Source organism: Ipomoea nil, unplaced genomic scaffold (assembly GCF_001879475.1).
Source record: "Ipomoea nil cultivar Tokyo-kokei standard unplaced genomic scaffold, Asagao_1.1 scaffold2280, whole genome shotgun sequence".
NCBI classification, from domain to species: Eukaryota; Viridiplantae; Streptophyta; class Magnoliopsida; order Solanales; family Convolvulaceae; genus Ipomoea; species Ipomoea nil.
In genome coordinates, this window is record NW_017618708.1 from 3,054,052 (window position 1) to 3,068,815 (window position 14,764).

General features: G+C 39.4%; 1 protein-coding gene across 1 annotated transcript; it reads right to left on the reverse strand.

Annotated features, from left to right (window-relative positions):
- Positions 1–7,273: 7,273 nt before the first annotated feature.
- Positions 7,274–8,064, reverse strand: LOC109150789. Its single transcript, XM_019298767.1, has 2 exons — positions 7,497–8,064; positions 7,274–7,317 (listed from the first exon to the last, which is right to left on the reverse strand). Exons 1-2 carry the CDS (start codon positions 8,062–8,064, stop codon positions 7,274–7,276), a joined length of 612 nt encoding a protein of 203 aa, XP_019154312.1.
- Positions 8,065–14,764: the final 6,700 nt, after the last annotated feature.

Sequence of the window (14,764 nt, forward strand, 5' to 3'; positions counted from 1 at the left end):
ATCAAGAACATCCTACAATCATCAAGAATCATCATATAATCATCAGGAACGTCATATAATCATCAAGAACACCATAATTATCAAGAACTTTTTATCATCAAGATCACCCATGGAATTATCCCATCAATCATCAATAATAATATCACAAATCATCAATACACAATAATATGGGGAAATCCTACGGGGGAAATCATAGCTATGAAAATAGGTTTTGTTGAGACATGGGTTACCTCTTAGCCTTAATTAATTCCTTGGGTATGAAGGGTCTTTCTTTAAGCCTTCTTCTTTCTTGATTTCTCCTAAGGGGATTCTTAGAACTTCTTGTGTGGTGAGAGATTATGGTGGTGAAAGATCTAGGTGCCTCCTATATCCCTATTTATATATTTAAGACTCCTAATTAGGGTCTGAATGGTATGGGTTTACTAATTCTATTCCTTATAAGACTAAGGGCTTATTTTAGGGATAAGGGTCCATGGTCCATAGTGGACCATATTAATTAATTAAAGGGAATCCTAATCGTGGTCTGAATAGTAAAAGGCGTACTTCCTTTATTCCTAATAGATAACTAGGTCTAGGATTCCTAATTAGAATCTGAATAGTAAAGGGTTTACTTTCTTTATTCCTAATAGGCTTAGGACTCTAATTTAGGCAAGGGTCCACGGTTTATGGTGGACCTTATTAATTAATTAAAGGAAACCTAACCGAATTAAATCATATTTAATTATTATTAACGGGATTAATTAAATAATTAATCCAGGATTGAAGGCCATAACACGGGGTGTTACACAAGCGTCATAGTTTTCAATGCCCAGAATCTCCGCCGCAATGATATCTACTACACCGAAGGGGGACAGTACATCACCCTCGAGGAGGTTTGCCTTAAGCCCGAGGAGGAATGAAGGGAATTGGTTGACCAACTGGATATCTCCAACAAGAAACTCAAACGGGCAATGCAAGAATGTGGGGGAATGGAGGGAAATGGGGAGCGAGAAGAAGAGGGCGAGCCTAACCCACCGATGGCCACTCAAGCAAGGGGAAACCCAAGGGATCGAAACGAAGAATCCATCAACGAATGAATCCTCGCACAACTCACCCGGCAAAACCAAATCATGGATGAAGGATTCTCGTCCCTAATCCGCGCGACACGCGCTTTGGACCAAAGGGTGGCAACTATCGAGGCCGTGTTGGGCACTCGCGGGGCATCCAGCCCAGGAGCAGGAAACCAAGGTAGACTCGAACTTTCCAAACCACCACCTCACCGGAAATCCAGTCTACCCCAGCAAAGACAACACGTGGAGCCACATTTCCTAATCAGGAGGCCAAAATACATGACGTCTAGGGGTGAACGAATGGATCCACGCACCGGCTTCGGGGACGAAGCCTCTTGTAAAGGGGGGAGAGTGTAACACCCCGTTTTACGACCCCTAAACCAAATTAATTAATTTATCACCCACCCTAAATTAAAATTCATTAATTAACCAAAAGGGGTCTACCATAGTCCGTGGGCCTTTATCCCTAAAACCAATCCCTTAGTCCTATAGGAAATAGAATTAGCAAGGCCACACCACTTAGACCCTAATTAGGACTCTTAGATATATATATATATATATATATATATATATATATATATATATATATATATATATATATATATATATATATATATATATATGGACATAAGAGGCACCTAGAACTCACACCATAATAACTTTCATCACACAAGAATTCCCCCTAGAATTCCCATAGGAGAAATCAAGAAAGAGGAAATCCTAAAGAAAGACCCTTCATAGCCAAGGGAATTAATTAAGGCTAAGAGGTAACCCATGTCTCAACAAAACCTATTTTCTTTGCTATAATCTCCTTCCTTGGCCTCCTTCTATATGCTTGTGTCTTGATTAATTCCTCTATGCTATTTGTGATATATTCTTGATGATTGATAAGATGATTTATGCGCATTCTTGATAATCTTGATGATCTTGATGTTGAAAAGAAGTTCTTGATATTGATATGATGATTCTTGACAAATCTTGATATTTCTTGATGTAAAAGATAAAGTGTGGTTTTGATGATTTGGGAGGGATTAGAGCCCTAGGGTGGATTGGGAATTTGTGCTGTAATGATCTTGATATATATTTGGGTGGGAATTCGTGAGTTTTTTATGTTTAGAAGTCTTAATAGGATGACTTCTACGTGATTCTTGCTTTTGATCCAATAATTGCCTACGTGATGTCGTTAATTGCGTTTAAAAGTGTCTAAGCATGGTTTCGGGTTCCACAACGGATCCCGAGACGAATTTATGATAAAAGAGTCAGTGGGGGTAGGGGAACCCGCCACCTACCCGCTGCCCAAAGATCACCGCCGGGCAGCCGCCTGCCCGCCGACAACCCGCTGCCCGAATAGTGGTCTCCGGCAGGCAGCCGGCGGGTGACCCCCACCCACCAATTACCCGCTGGTCCGTACCCACCCCGGGTCTTCGGCTCCCCCGTTTGGTGTTCCCCGATCCCTCATGGTGTCCCAACGGACCCCGTTTGTCGTGCTTGAGTCTAGTTTGATATTTCGGGTACCATTCGTAGGATAAAGGAGTCTTAGGAATTGCATGCTAGTTGAATCGGTAACCCGTCGACCTAGGTGGAAGTTGTATGAATCCCTTAGGACTATTCTTAGTATGCGAATGATCACACGTAAGTTTATTTATGTGCCTTCCCCTCCCCATTGTGCTATTATGTGCTACTGTGTGCTATTGTGTGTTATGTGATGCATGATTCCCCAATTTGGTTGCGATCAAATTGGCTATACGGGCAGTTGGATGGGTTGAGAACCATCCCAACTGTTAACCAGGCCGGTTGCGATCGGTCAGGTATATAAATATTATATAGGGCTGCGATCCGCTGTTGGTTACTTATGAGATGCGGTTCATCCTCCTGGCTGCGGTAAGTGATTCACTTCTTGGGCTGCGGTCCACATGGGCCTCGAGTATGATGACCCACCGAACTGGACGCGCCAGGCGGTGTGTAGGGCCAATAAACCCGAGGAAGGCTGTAGTCCACCGACCTGAGTAATCAGGTGGTGTGTAGGGCTACTGCTGGCTGCGATCCACCGAGTGATGGGCCAGCGGTGTGTAGGGTCGTAGTCTCTGAGGATCTTCGCCCACCGACTGAGTCTCTCAGCGGTGTGTAGGGTGGATCCGCTACGGTCCACCGACTGTGCCCGTCAACGGTGTGTAGGGTTGTATATCTCCCCTTGTAATGGGGATCACAGTCTACCGACTGGGCGCGTTAGCGGTGTGTAGGATTGTGGTCCGACGTTGAGTTCGTCAGCGGTCTTTAAAGGGTTGGTTACGATCAACTTCCTTCATGCTGCGGTATGAGGTAGGGTGCTGCGAGGCCGTGTTAGTGCTATATGCGCTAACCCTCATGTTCGGGGCATGCGATTAGTCCCGTGGCACCAGCTCAGTGTGATTGAGTGTCACAAATGATGATTGAATGATGATATGATTTATGTGGAAATAAACTGTGACCTTAGTTGCGTATTCTTTTTTATGATTCTCCTTAACTGTTATTATTGATTATTGTGCTCACCCCTATTTGCTGAGTCCATTCCTGGTTTTAAAACTAGAGTCTCTTAAGTATATATCTTCCTGCTTCAAAATGATTTTCATATATCTATATATATATCTACTTATAATGTATTTCAACGCGTTGGAGTGGGTTACCGGCATCATTCGCGGAACAGATATATTTGGCTTTCAGGCACAGAGGATTAGCTCCCAGAGCGCGCTAGAAGAGCTTGGAGTAGATAGATAGTTTTCCTTTCGGCCTGCGCGCCATGATGATGTATTGAGGATATTTAGTTAGTTTAGCCTGTGCATCTGAGTTCTCCAGCTCAGATGTGGCATAGCACCCCGCACTCGTATGTTTAGTACTACTCTGTTTTTGGATTTAATGAGAATTGACTTTTGTTATATAAGTTTTAAAAGTTTCAAAATTTCGGGGTGTTACAAGTTATAGTATCATTCTTTGAGTTATATATCTTGCACGGGATTGCACGATTAGTAGCATGAGTTACTATTTATTTATCTTGCACGGGATTGCATGATTACAAGCATAAGTTGCTTATTTGAATTATATGAGAAAGCTGGAGTTTATTTGTTTAATTGAGAATCTTAGTTTGCTCTTGAGATGTAATTGTGATTCTTGTTTAATGATCTAGTATGCCTATTTACTACTTAGGTTGCAAGCATCTAGAAGTTAATGCCAACGTATGATTTAAGTGTTTAAGTGTTTGCTTTCAAGATTGTAATCAAACTCTGTTTTCAAAGTAATTACTGTAGTTACTTTACAGGGTTGAGTGGCGTTATACTTAGCTTCGTGCTAACAGGTTTGCTTGTTATTTGTCTATTTGTTAACCCTTTTCAGGTGGTTCGGGCTCGTACGTACGAGAGAGAGATTCGAGTTAGACTAGTTAGAATGTTGTTTGTAGTCTAAACATGTATTATGGATTGTAGTAACCTATGTTTTGATTAGGGCTGGGCACTTCGGTTTTCGGTTTGGTTTTTTCGGTTTCGGTTTCGGTTTCGGTTTTTCGGTTTTAGAAAAAGTTGAACCATTCGGTTTAACATTGTAGTTCGGTTTGGTTTCGGTTTGGTTTCAATCGGTTTGGTTTCGGTTCGGATTTAATTCGGTTCGGTCTTCGGTTCGGTTTAAGACTTTACGAGAATTACATTCATCAAATTTCAACATTTCATAATTTTCCAAACATACTACCAATTACCAAACAATACCTATTCACATAATCCACATCTAAAATATAAACGTTATATAACAAAATAAAAATTTAAAGTTTAAACATACTACTAAATAGTAAATACTAACATCCCATACTAATAGCAATCTAATTACCAAAACATCACATACTTAGAAATTAGAATCCAAAGTTCAAAGTTCAAACATTACAAACATGAATCAATAACTCAAATCCAAAGTCTAATATCTAAATAAAGGATACCAACATAACAATTCAAAAACAATCAACATAACAAAACGAATTCCAAACTCATAGGTTGTTAAGTTGTTCATCCATCATCACGGTCACAGATCAATATGACGTTGCCCTGTTGATTTGCGAATCTCTGTACAACAAAACAAAAGGTTCAAAAACAAGTTAAAATAATAAAATATTGAAGCATAAACTAATATAGTATATACTATACATAAATTCATAAAAAAAATATAAAATTGTAACTTACCTTCTGCAAGCATATCCATAAACTGAGTTTCTTCCAATATTTGAGCGAGGCTTACTGTTGAATCAGATTGGAGTGAAGACCGTAACCAATCTTGTGTCAAAATCAATGCCTCTACCATATACGGTGTCAAAGAACTCCGATATTGGTCTAAAATACGGCCCGAAGTGCTAAAAGCAGACTCTGATGCAACACTAGAAACTGGCATTGCAAGAACATCACGTGCCATTTGTGACAAGATTGGGAATTTCATACTTTCTTTCCTCCACCATGACAAAATATCAAATTGCATACCCAATCTATTAGGAGTTGGCATTTCAATCTTTTCCATCAAGTATATATCCAACTCATTTGATGTTTGTTGCACATCTCCTTTTTCACATATCAAACCGATGGCATACGTGAAGGCGTGAAGTGTTGTCGTAACTGGTAAGGGTGAACTGGAAATTAGGGTTAGATCTTAGAATGTTAGATTATATTAAAGTTTATTTATATATATTATTAGTTATTATATATATTATATATTTTTTTTATTTTTTTTTTTTAAAAACCGATCGGTTTGTCGGTTTGGTTCGGTTTTAAACCGAACCAAACCGAACCGATCGGTTTCTCAAATCTTAGGACCGATCGGTTTTTCGGTTTGAAACCAAACCAAACCAAACCGCTTCGGTTCGGTTTGGTTCGGTTCGGTTCGGTTAAACCGAACCGAAATGCCCAGCCCTAGTTTTGATGGTGCTGGACACCGGGGTTTCATCCCCCTAGTTATTCGGATTTAGTTTTGACTTGATGTTTAGTTTTTACCCTAGCCTGTGCAATCACCGTGAAGGGTGGTTGTGGCAGTGACACTCCTTTTGTTAATTTATTAAGTTTATTTCCGTTGTTTAGTTTACATTTAAAGGTTTAGTTACTTAAGTAAGTTTAAGAAAAAGGGGGTGTTACAGTTCCTCCACGGGGCTTGCCAACGGTCCTTGCCTAGGACCGTTGGCTTGCTCCGTGACTCAACCTGATGCACACTGTTTGTGTACCAGTGGGGTTTTTCTTCATCTACAATGAAACTCAGAGCAATCCAACACCCCCAAATCCTCAACAACACATCATAGATCAACATAGATCACTTAATAGCTCAACCACATCAATAATCTAGCATTTCTTCACATTCTCAACAACAAACTTGACTTCACAGAGTCTATGTAAAGAGGTGGGAGTCCATGGGTTATACCTTTGTTGTTTCCTCTTCTTGTTGAGATTCCTCCTTCTTCCCAAGTCAGCTACTACCCCCTTCACCACCTATATACCTCAAACAATCCACACAACAAGCCTTAAGAGCTAGACTCTCAGAGATAGAAGCTAGAAAACAAAGAAGCTAGAAGAAGAATGGATGAATGGCTGAGATTAAGCTTAAAACTTACTGTGTTTTCTTCGATTTTCTTGCAGAGCTTCTTGGTGGGGAAAACAATGATGGAAATCAAGAGGCAAAGTCTGGAAACTATTCATTTTATAGGGGCTCTAAACCCTAGGAGAATCAACAATGATCGGTGGAGGGTAACATGGTAATTCGGTGGTTGATCAAAAATATGAGGCAAAAAGGTGGAGTCTTCTGGTTCACCAAGCTTCATGGGCCAAGGTCTAAAAATATAGTTCTAAATAGTTTGGGGGTCAAAATACATTTTCCAAAAATACTTTCTAAACAACCACTTAGTTCGGTTTCTCAGATTTCTCCCGGTTTCACTCAGATTGACTTTTGGATCAAAAACTTGATATGCAATGTACCCAAAAATTTAGGATTTTAGAATTAAAATAAGTCCCAGTGTTGAATTCATTTAAAATGTAACTCAAAATAATTTATTCAAACACCGTTTTTATCTAAAAAAAAAAAAAATTGGTAGAGTGAAAAATGGGCATTTTGGAATTTCTTAAAACCGAATTTATAAAATTAAATTTTGGGTTGTCACAATGGTGCCACTGGGAGACGCGAGACAGTTGCATGGAATTGGCTGTGGGTTGACGCAGGAGTGGTCATAGTAGACACCATCAATGTTCGCTCCCCGTAGTAGTGATATCCCCGTTCGAAGATCCTTCACAAGAAAGTGGGAATAAAAAAATTCAACTGACACTTGATTAGTTTTGCACAGCTGCGATATGAATATTAAATTATTATGCAACTGTGGCACACGTAGGGCATTTTGGAGAGTGGGCACGGAAGAGGGAGTGAGAATAGAGGACTGACCAATGTGAGAGATTTTTAAAGAATTACCATCGCCCAAGCGTATTCCATCAAGACCATTATACTCAGTAAAAGTCTGCAGAGGAGTCATATCCGGTGTGGCATGGTGAGATGCCCCGCTGTCAAACAGCCACGACGTAGTCGATCTCACGGTAGAATTAGTTGTAGGTGACTGAGACTGAGAAAATGAAGGTGCCTGCATGGGAAACACGTTATGGTCCTTTAAAAATAGGGCTAACTTACGGCAAATACGAGTTTCATGGCTAGCAGGGTTACAAAACTGACACACAACACCAGGTCGGGTGTTGCTGTTGTGTGACCAATTTGGTCTAGTATTTCCGTGCGTGATGTTGTTGTTGTTGCGGGACCTCCGATTGGCGTTGGAATGCTGAATTCTGGAAGCCGAAGGACCACGTTGGGTGGCATTAGCAGTAGCCAGTAGAGATTGGCGAGCATCATCAGCTTCAGCCAACTGACGTTCATGATCCGTGAGGACATCGGCTAATTCTCCCAAAGAAATGGGCTTGTCACGGATACGAACCGCAGAGACGATAGACCTGTACTCGTCTCTTAGTTGTGTTAAAATGTACACAACCATATCATCATCAGAAACAAGGCATTGAGCCAGTGCGAGATCGTTAGTGATGTGAGTTCAGTTGTGCATATTTCCTGTATTAGTTTGATCATGTTTGTTGGGTTCAATTCCGTGAAAATGGTAATTTAATTGCATAATCCCTTGTTTTATTATTTAGTTTTGGTTTACACTTGTTTTGAATGTTTTATGGTGTTTGTTAGTGTTTTGAAACCATTATAGGTCAAATACAAGAGCAATGAAAGTTTTAGGGCAAGCTTGGAGCCAAATGAACGAGTTTGGAGTCTAGAAGACTCGACGCGTCGAGTCCAAGACTCGAATCGTCGAACACGGACAGTAGCATTCAGCAGGTCGCGACCAAAGACGTTCGACGCGTCGAAAGGTGCTGTGTTCCGAATTGAAGAGGCGGCCTTTTTTTTAAATTAACGGTGCTGCACTTTACAAAAAATAAAAGGGCGCTGCTTTCTATAAAATTGAAAAGTGGGCATTCTCTTTAATTGAAAGGTGGAGGTGGCATGTTCTAAAATTAAAAAAAAAAAAAAAAAAAAAAAAAAAAAAAAAAAAAAAAGACTGCAATTTTCCAAATTAAAGAATAGAATTCTAATTTGGCCCCGGTTTGGCTCCCACTATAAAATCCCATCTTGGTTTAACCCTAGAAGATTCATTCGGAGATCTTTGGAGACAAGAAGGAGAGAAATCAAGAGCCACAAGTTGTCTTTGGAATCAAGAAGAAGACTAGGGAGATTTGGAGAAATTACCTGGTTCAATCTTTTACTCTCTTTGATGATTTTTAATTCTTTTATTATATTTGCTATGTATAATTTAGCCATGCTTGGCTAAATTTCATTAGAGATTCTGGGGTAAAAAGTGCTTATGAACCAGTGTGTCTGTGCTCTCAGATTCTTTAATATATTATTATTTGGGTTTTAAATTTGTGTTGCATTTGTGTTTATTATTGTCGTTGCGAGTAGTTCAGGGTGGTTGTTTATGTCATAACGGGATTTAGGCATAATTGAGAGTTCATACAATTGCACTTAACTTTTGCACCTTGGGAAATGACATATTTGTTAGGGAGTTTAATTCTTGATTATTGCACATCGAGGGATGGTAGTGGTTAGGGATTATTTATGAATGCTTGTTCTTGTTCTTATTGGGTGTTTATACCACGGGAGTGGATATTCCTTAGTGTTAGTGACTACGAGAGTAGCTTTATACCACATTGCATCCTCACACTCGTTTAGACCCAAATTTAATATTACATTAGGTTAGGCACTAGGGGATTAAACACTTGAATCACAGGAATCTCAATCTCTCTCTATTGTTTTCAAAACCCCGAATCATTGCTTTATTTTATTTATTTAATGCAACAATCCAAATTAATCATTAGAATTAGCTTCATAGAATAAATTAGTAGCTAGTGCTTAATACAACCACTTCCCTGTGGATCGATAACTCGTTACTCAGAGTTGATTTGGTTCAAAATATACTACAATCAGTCAGCTATGGACCGCACGTCGTTCAAAAACGCGGTGACTGATCGATTACCCTTCGGGTTCCTGGTAAGCTTGGCCTTGAGGGGGATGATTCGTCCTCGGGAGGCACTAGCAAAACCTTGCAAATTGTTCCACATGCTTAACCCGAAGCCAACACATAAAATTGGCAAATTGTTCCATAGCCTAAACCCGAAGCAAACACCTACCCTGAACCGATTATCCATCAAATACTATCCCAATTAGCATTATCATACAAAAACCAATGCAATGTAGAAACCAACAGATGTTAAGAACAACTAAAACAACCACATTTGTGAAGAAAAAAAATTGCTCAACAACTAAAAATTCATTAAAACAAAAACCATCAAATTAGAAAAAAAAAAAAAAAAACTATAAACCACCGCCGGTCCGCGGCCAGGGACCGGTGAGAATAACAGACCCCCAACCCCCCCCCCCCCCCCCCCCCCGCGGACAACAAACCACCACCGTACACACATGAACAGTCTACCAGTCCACCACCATATCCCACTGGACCAGCCCCCCCCCCCCCCACCGCAACAGTAAACCCAAAAACAAAACCCACACCCCAAAAATCACTGGCACCAAACCATCATTGTGCACAGCCGGAGGAGCTACCAAACCCCACCAGACCCACTGCGTCACGTCATCCCTCCACGTCCTAGAAACCACCAAAAAAATAACCCCCAACAGCCCCGGCCCCAAACCACCGTCGTGAACACCCGATGAACCAACAAAACAACCAGAACACTGCGGACAACCCACCCATGACCCAAAAACCCCCAGAAAAAAGAAAAAAAAAAAAACCCTAGCTACCAAATCCGAGCAAAAAATCTGGAACACCCGCACCCCCGACCCAAAACACCATAGCTACCGCCCAGCAAACAACAAACCCCCCCCCCCCCCCCCCCCGGTTAACCCCAAAAATATCAGGAAAACACAACCCCCCCCCCCCCCCCCAAATGTAGAATAGACAAAGCAACTAACCTCGACCAATCACCGGTGGACCCCGCTTCTTCAGTGTGTCGCGGTCCCCCTCAACAACCATGGCTACGGGGATTTGAGGAAGAGAGAAACAAACTTATGAAAGAAACGCATGTTGCGGAGCACGTCGAGCAGTCCTACGCACGAACACAGCAGAAACGGGATAAAAGAAGGACTCTAGAACGTGCGCATGAAATTAGTGATTAAAATTTGTCTAGGTTTTAATCACTAGTAAAATACCAAATGTTTGTACTTTAAGATGTGTTTTCACCTGAATGTAATATATGTATGTATGTATGTATGTATGTATGTATGTATGTATGTATGTATGTATGTATATATATATAAATATAAATATATATATATATATATATATATATATATATATATATATATATATATATATATATATATATATATATATATATATATAGAACAAATATATAGTATAATGCCTCTATGTTAAGCCTATATGTGGCTAGTGTTATATTCAGTTACTATTTGTTCTATTTATGTTCCTGTAAAATAGTTATGTTTGAATAGTTGTTGTAACTCCCTGCTATTTACTCTCCTTTGTGTACTATATATAGCTGGTAGTTTACATCAATAAAGGTACAGTTCATTCCCTCACATGGTATCAAGAGCCATAATCCCCTAAGGAGTTTTTTTCTTTTCCCTTTCGCCATTTTTATCCATGGCTACAACCATCAATGACAATGTCCAGCTTAATGCTCCATCCAATTTCCCTATCAAACTCACTTCCATCAACTTTCCTGTTTGGAGACGGCAAGTTCAGTCCACCCTGATTGGCTTTAATATCTTCGGATACATCGATGGTTCTGTCAAAGAACCAGCTAAATTTAATGATACAGCACAAAAAACTTCTAACAAGGAACATTTAACTTGGTATCGCCAAGATCAGATAATCACCAGTGCTTTACTTGGGAGTTGTTGAAACACCATCTTTCACCTGTACATTGCCTTATGCCATATATTTCCTTCCTACTATTAGTTGCCCTAGATGCAGGGAAGAATTTTTCAAGAAATAATTTTTTCACATCATTCCACATGTTAACTGAATCGGGGGGAAGATTATAGAGCCAATCTTTTGCTTTATCTTTTAATGAAAATGGAAATGCTCTAAGACTTATATGCTCATCAGTCACCCCACGTAGTTTCATAACTGCACAAACTACTTGAAACTCTTTCAAGTGTTTATGTGGGTCTTCACCCGCCAAACCTCGAAAAATAGGGAGTAAATGAATTAAACCAGATTTTAAAGCAAAATCAACCTCAAGATTTGGTATTGTTATACATAGAGGTTGTTGGTTTAGATTCAGTGCAGCTAACTCCCTAAGTGTTCTATTGTTTGGTTCAGCCATTTTACTTACAACCTCCTCGTTTGCTGGATCACAGGTTGAATTTACCTCTTCAGAACTCGAGGAGCTATTTCTTTAATTTGCTTTGTTTCTTTCCTTAGTTGCCTTGCGACTTTCTCAATCTCAGGGATATATTGCAATTCTCCTGAATGAGAGGAACGAGTCATGCAACACTAAGGACAATAGAAACAATCACAAAGAAAAACTCAAGAAACGATTTTAGTTCCCCGGCAACGGCGCCAAAATTTGGCAGGGTTGTCGAAGCCCTACAAATTTAATACTGGCTCACTCCACTAATTTGTAGTAGTGGCAAGACCGGGTCGAATCCCAAGAGAACTAATGAGTTTCGTTTCTTTAATTAAAATAAAATGATTCAAAGTAGGGAAAATTGGGGGATTTGAGAAGAATAAATAAGATAGACAATAATTAATAACGAGTTCAGAGATGTTGAATTCTGATTCAAGGAAGAATGAACGTTAAAGATGTGACTTAGATCATTGGCTCTTACAAGTAAAGTTCAGATTCAAGTACTTAGCCAAAGACTAATTAGGATAGCCATAACTAGCATTTGATCTCCCTGAATTAATTGATTCAAACCAAGCATTCAAACCAACATCTGTTATTGAATAAACTGGGGACGATAGCGTTCCATATTCACCCAATAATATCATTACACTTTAATGGAAAATAACTAAGCCTAAATCACAGATTGAGATAGCTACAACCTGCAACTTTATCTTCCTGTCCTTTGTGTACTAATCATAGCAATATAATTAATACAAGCTACTCGGTCTAATCGTTTATGACAATTACAGATCATAAACTCATAGATAGCAATGATAAACAATAATAAACTAAGTTGTCAATTTAATTTATTATCAGTCTTCCTGAAAAATTAACTCTGAAAGAGCAGGAAGTACATGAATCCAGCAAATTAATTGAAATAGAACCTCCCTAAATTCACAACTAAAACTTCAAATTCCTTGAATCAGATTAAAGAGAATCTAGCTAGACATAGAGTAAACTATTCTAATATATTAAGAATTTGAAAGGAACAATCTGTCAAAATACATCAGAATAGCTCTCCTTTTATAGGGTTTCAAATCAACAATCTCCCCTAAAATTACTGCTCTTACCGCATCTTCCTCTACTAGCCTTCATCTTCAAAAAGCTTGATTAAAATTCCTCCAGAAATCTTCCACGAAAAGAGCTGATCGAAAGCGTCTAGTTCAAAGCCTTCCTGCGCCTTCTATTTCGCTGCTTCCCGTATCTCCGTAAATCCAATCGTAAACCTGTAAAAAGAAATAAGAAAATAAACGCTACACTGCAGAGAACAAAGTGGACTAGAATTCACATTAGGTTAATTACCATGTTGGACCCACTCCACTTATTTAAATAAGTTAATAACTAATAAACTTATACTTAAATTTTATTAACTAACTTATCTAATCCTAATATAACAAAATATACTAAAAATAATAAAATATAAAATATAAATAATAAAACTAACCTATAAACACTTATTTAAATCAAGGTATAAAATATGCTCATCAGTTGCACTGTTCTTTTGCCGTGTGTCTAGTGTGTTTGCAAATGTATGGTCTTTGTTGAGATGTGTTCATCCATGTTTGTTGGTGTGTGCATGTGACCAGCCTGCAATCTCATGTGTCCAAACACTGCCTTACGAGTCTATTAATGTGCATGTCTGTTAACTGGGTTTTTTTTTTTTGTTTTTTTTTTTTTTTTTGTTTTAATCCTTACTAGTTACTAGTGTTTAGTTATAGTGATTTCAACATGTACAGTAGTGTGTTTTGGTATTTTTAATTGTATGTATTGCTCTTTTAAATCTTTCCAATGTTATTGCAATTTAATTGGGTAGTAATATGTGGCATTGTGTTTAGATGTGTGCATTGTTATCCTTTTTCTGTGTGTTCGTCTGGTAGTTAGCTACATGTGTGGATGGTTTTTTTTTTCTTTGCTAGGCAAGAAGGTCAAGGGGGTGTAGTGTGCTCCTTGTGGGGCTTTATGTTCTGTGAGTGATGATGACTTTGTTTTTGACGAGATTGGAACGAGACCCGCTGTGGAACGCCCCTGATGTTGCTCCTGAGGATAATGGTTCGTCTGAGGAGTCTGGTGGTGGGGATGCGTCTGAAGAGGAATTAGATTTTCCTACTATTAAGTCTCGGGCACAGGTCGCGGCTCTTGTTGATGCGCTTGTGGACTTTTCGATGCAGCAGAAGGATGATATTAGGAGTTTGGGTTTCGGGGCATTGTTGGATTTCAAGGTGCATTAGCCCTGTTGCATTGGCTATTTGGCTCTTAAGTAATTTTGATGGGCAGACTAGGAGTTTTGACCTTGGTGGTGGAAGATCTTTGTCTGTCAATGAGTCTGATGTTGAGTTGGTGTTGGGTTTCCACGTGGACATATCGAGATGGTGACGCGTGATAAGCATCATATTAGTAACTTGTTGAAACACTGGAGGGGGTTGTTTGAGAAGGTGAGACATACGGTGACTGCGTCCCTTATTGCAGATAAAGTTATGGGCGAGGTGGATAGAGGGGTATGGTTTAAGAGGCATTTCTCTATGTTGGTGGTCTCCATGTTGGTGACTTCTATGAGCAATGGCTATGCAAATCAGATGTATTTCCATTGTTTTGATGACGTTGGACGCATTCGTGATCTGAATTGGTGCAAGCTTCTTTTGGATTCGTTGGTGGAGACGCAGGATGCTTAAAAATCTGGCCGGCATAAGTGTTTTGTTGGGCCTGCTGAGTTTGTTGTGGTATGGTCATATTTTTCCTTTGTGCGTGAGGTATTTTTTGTTTTGCATT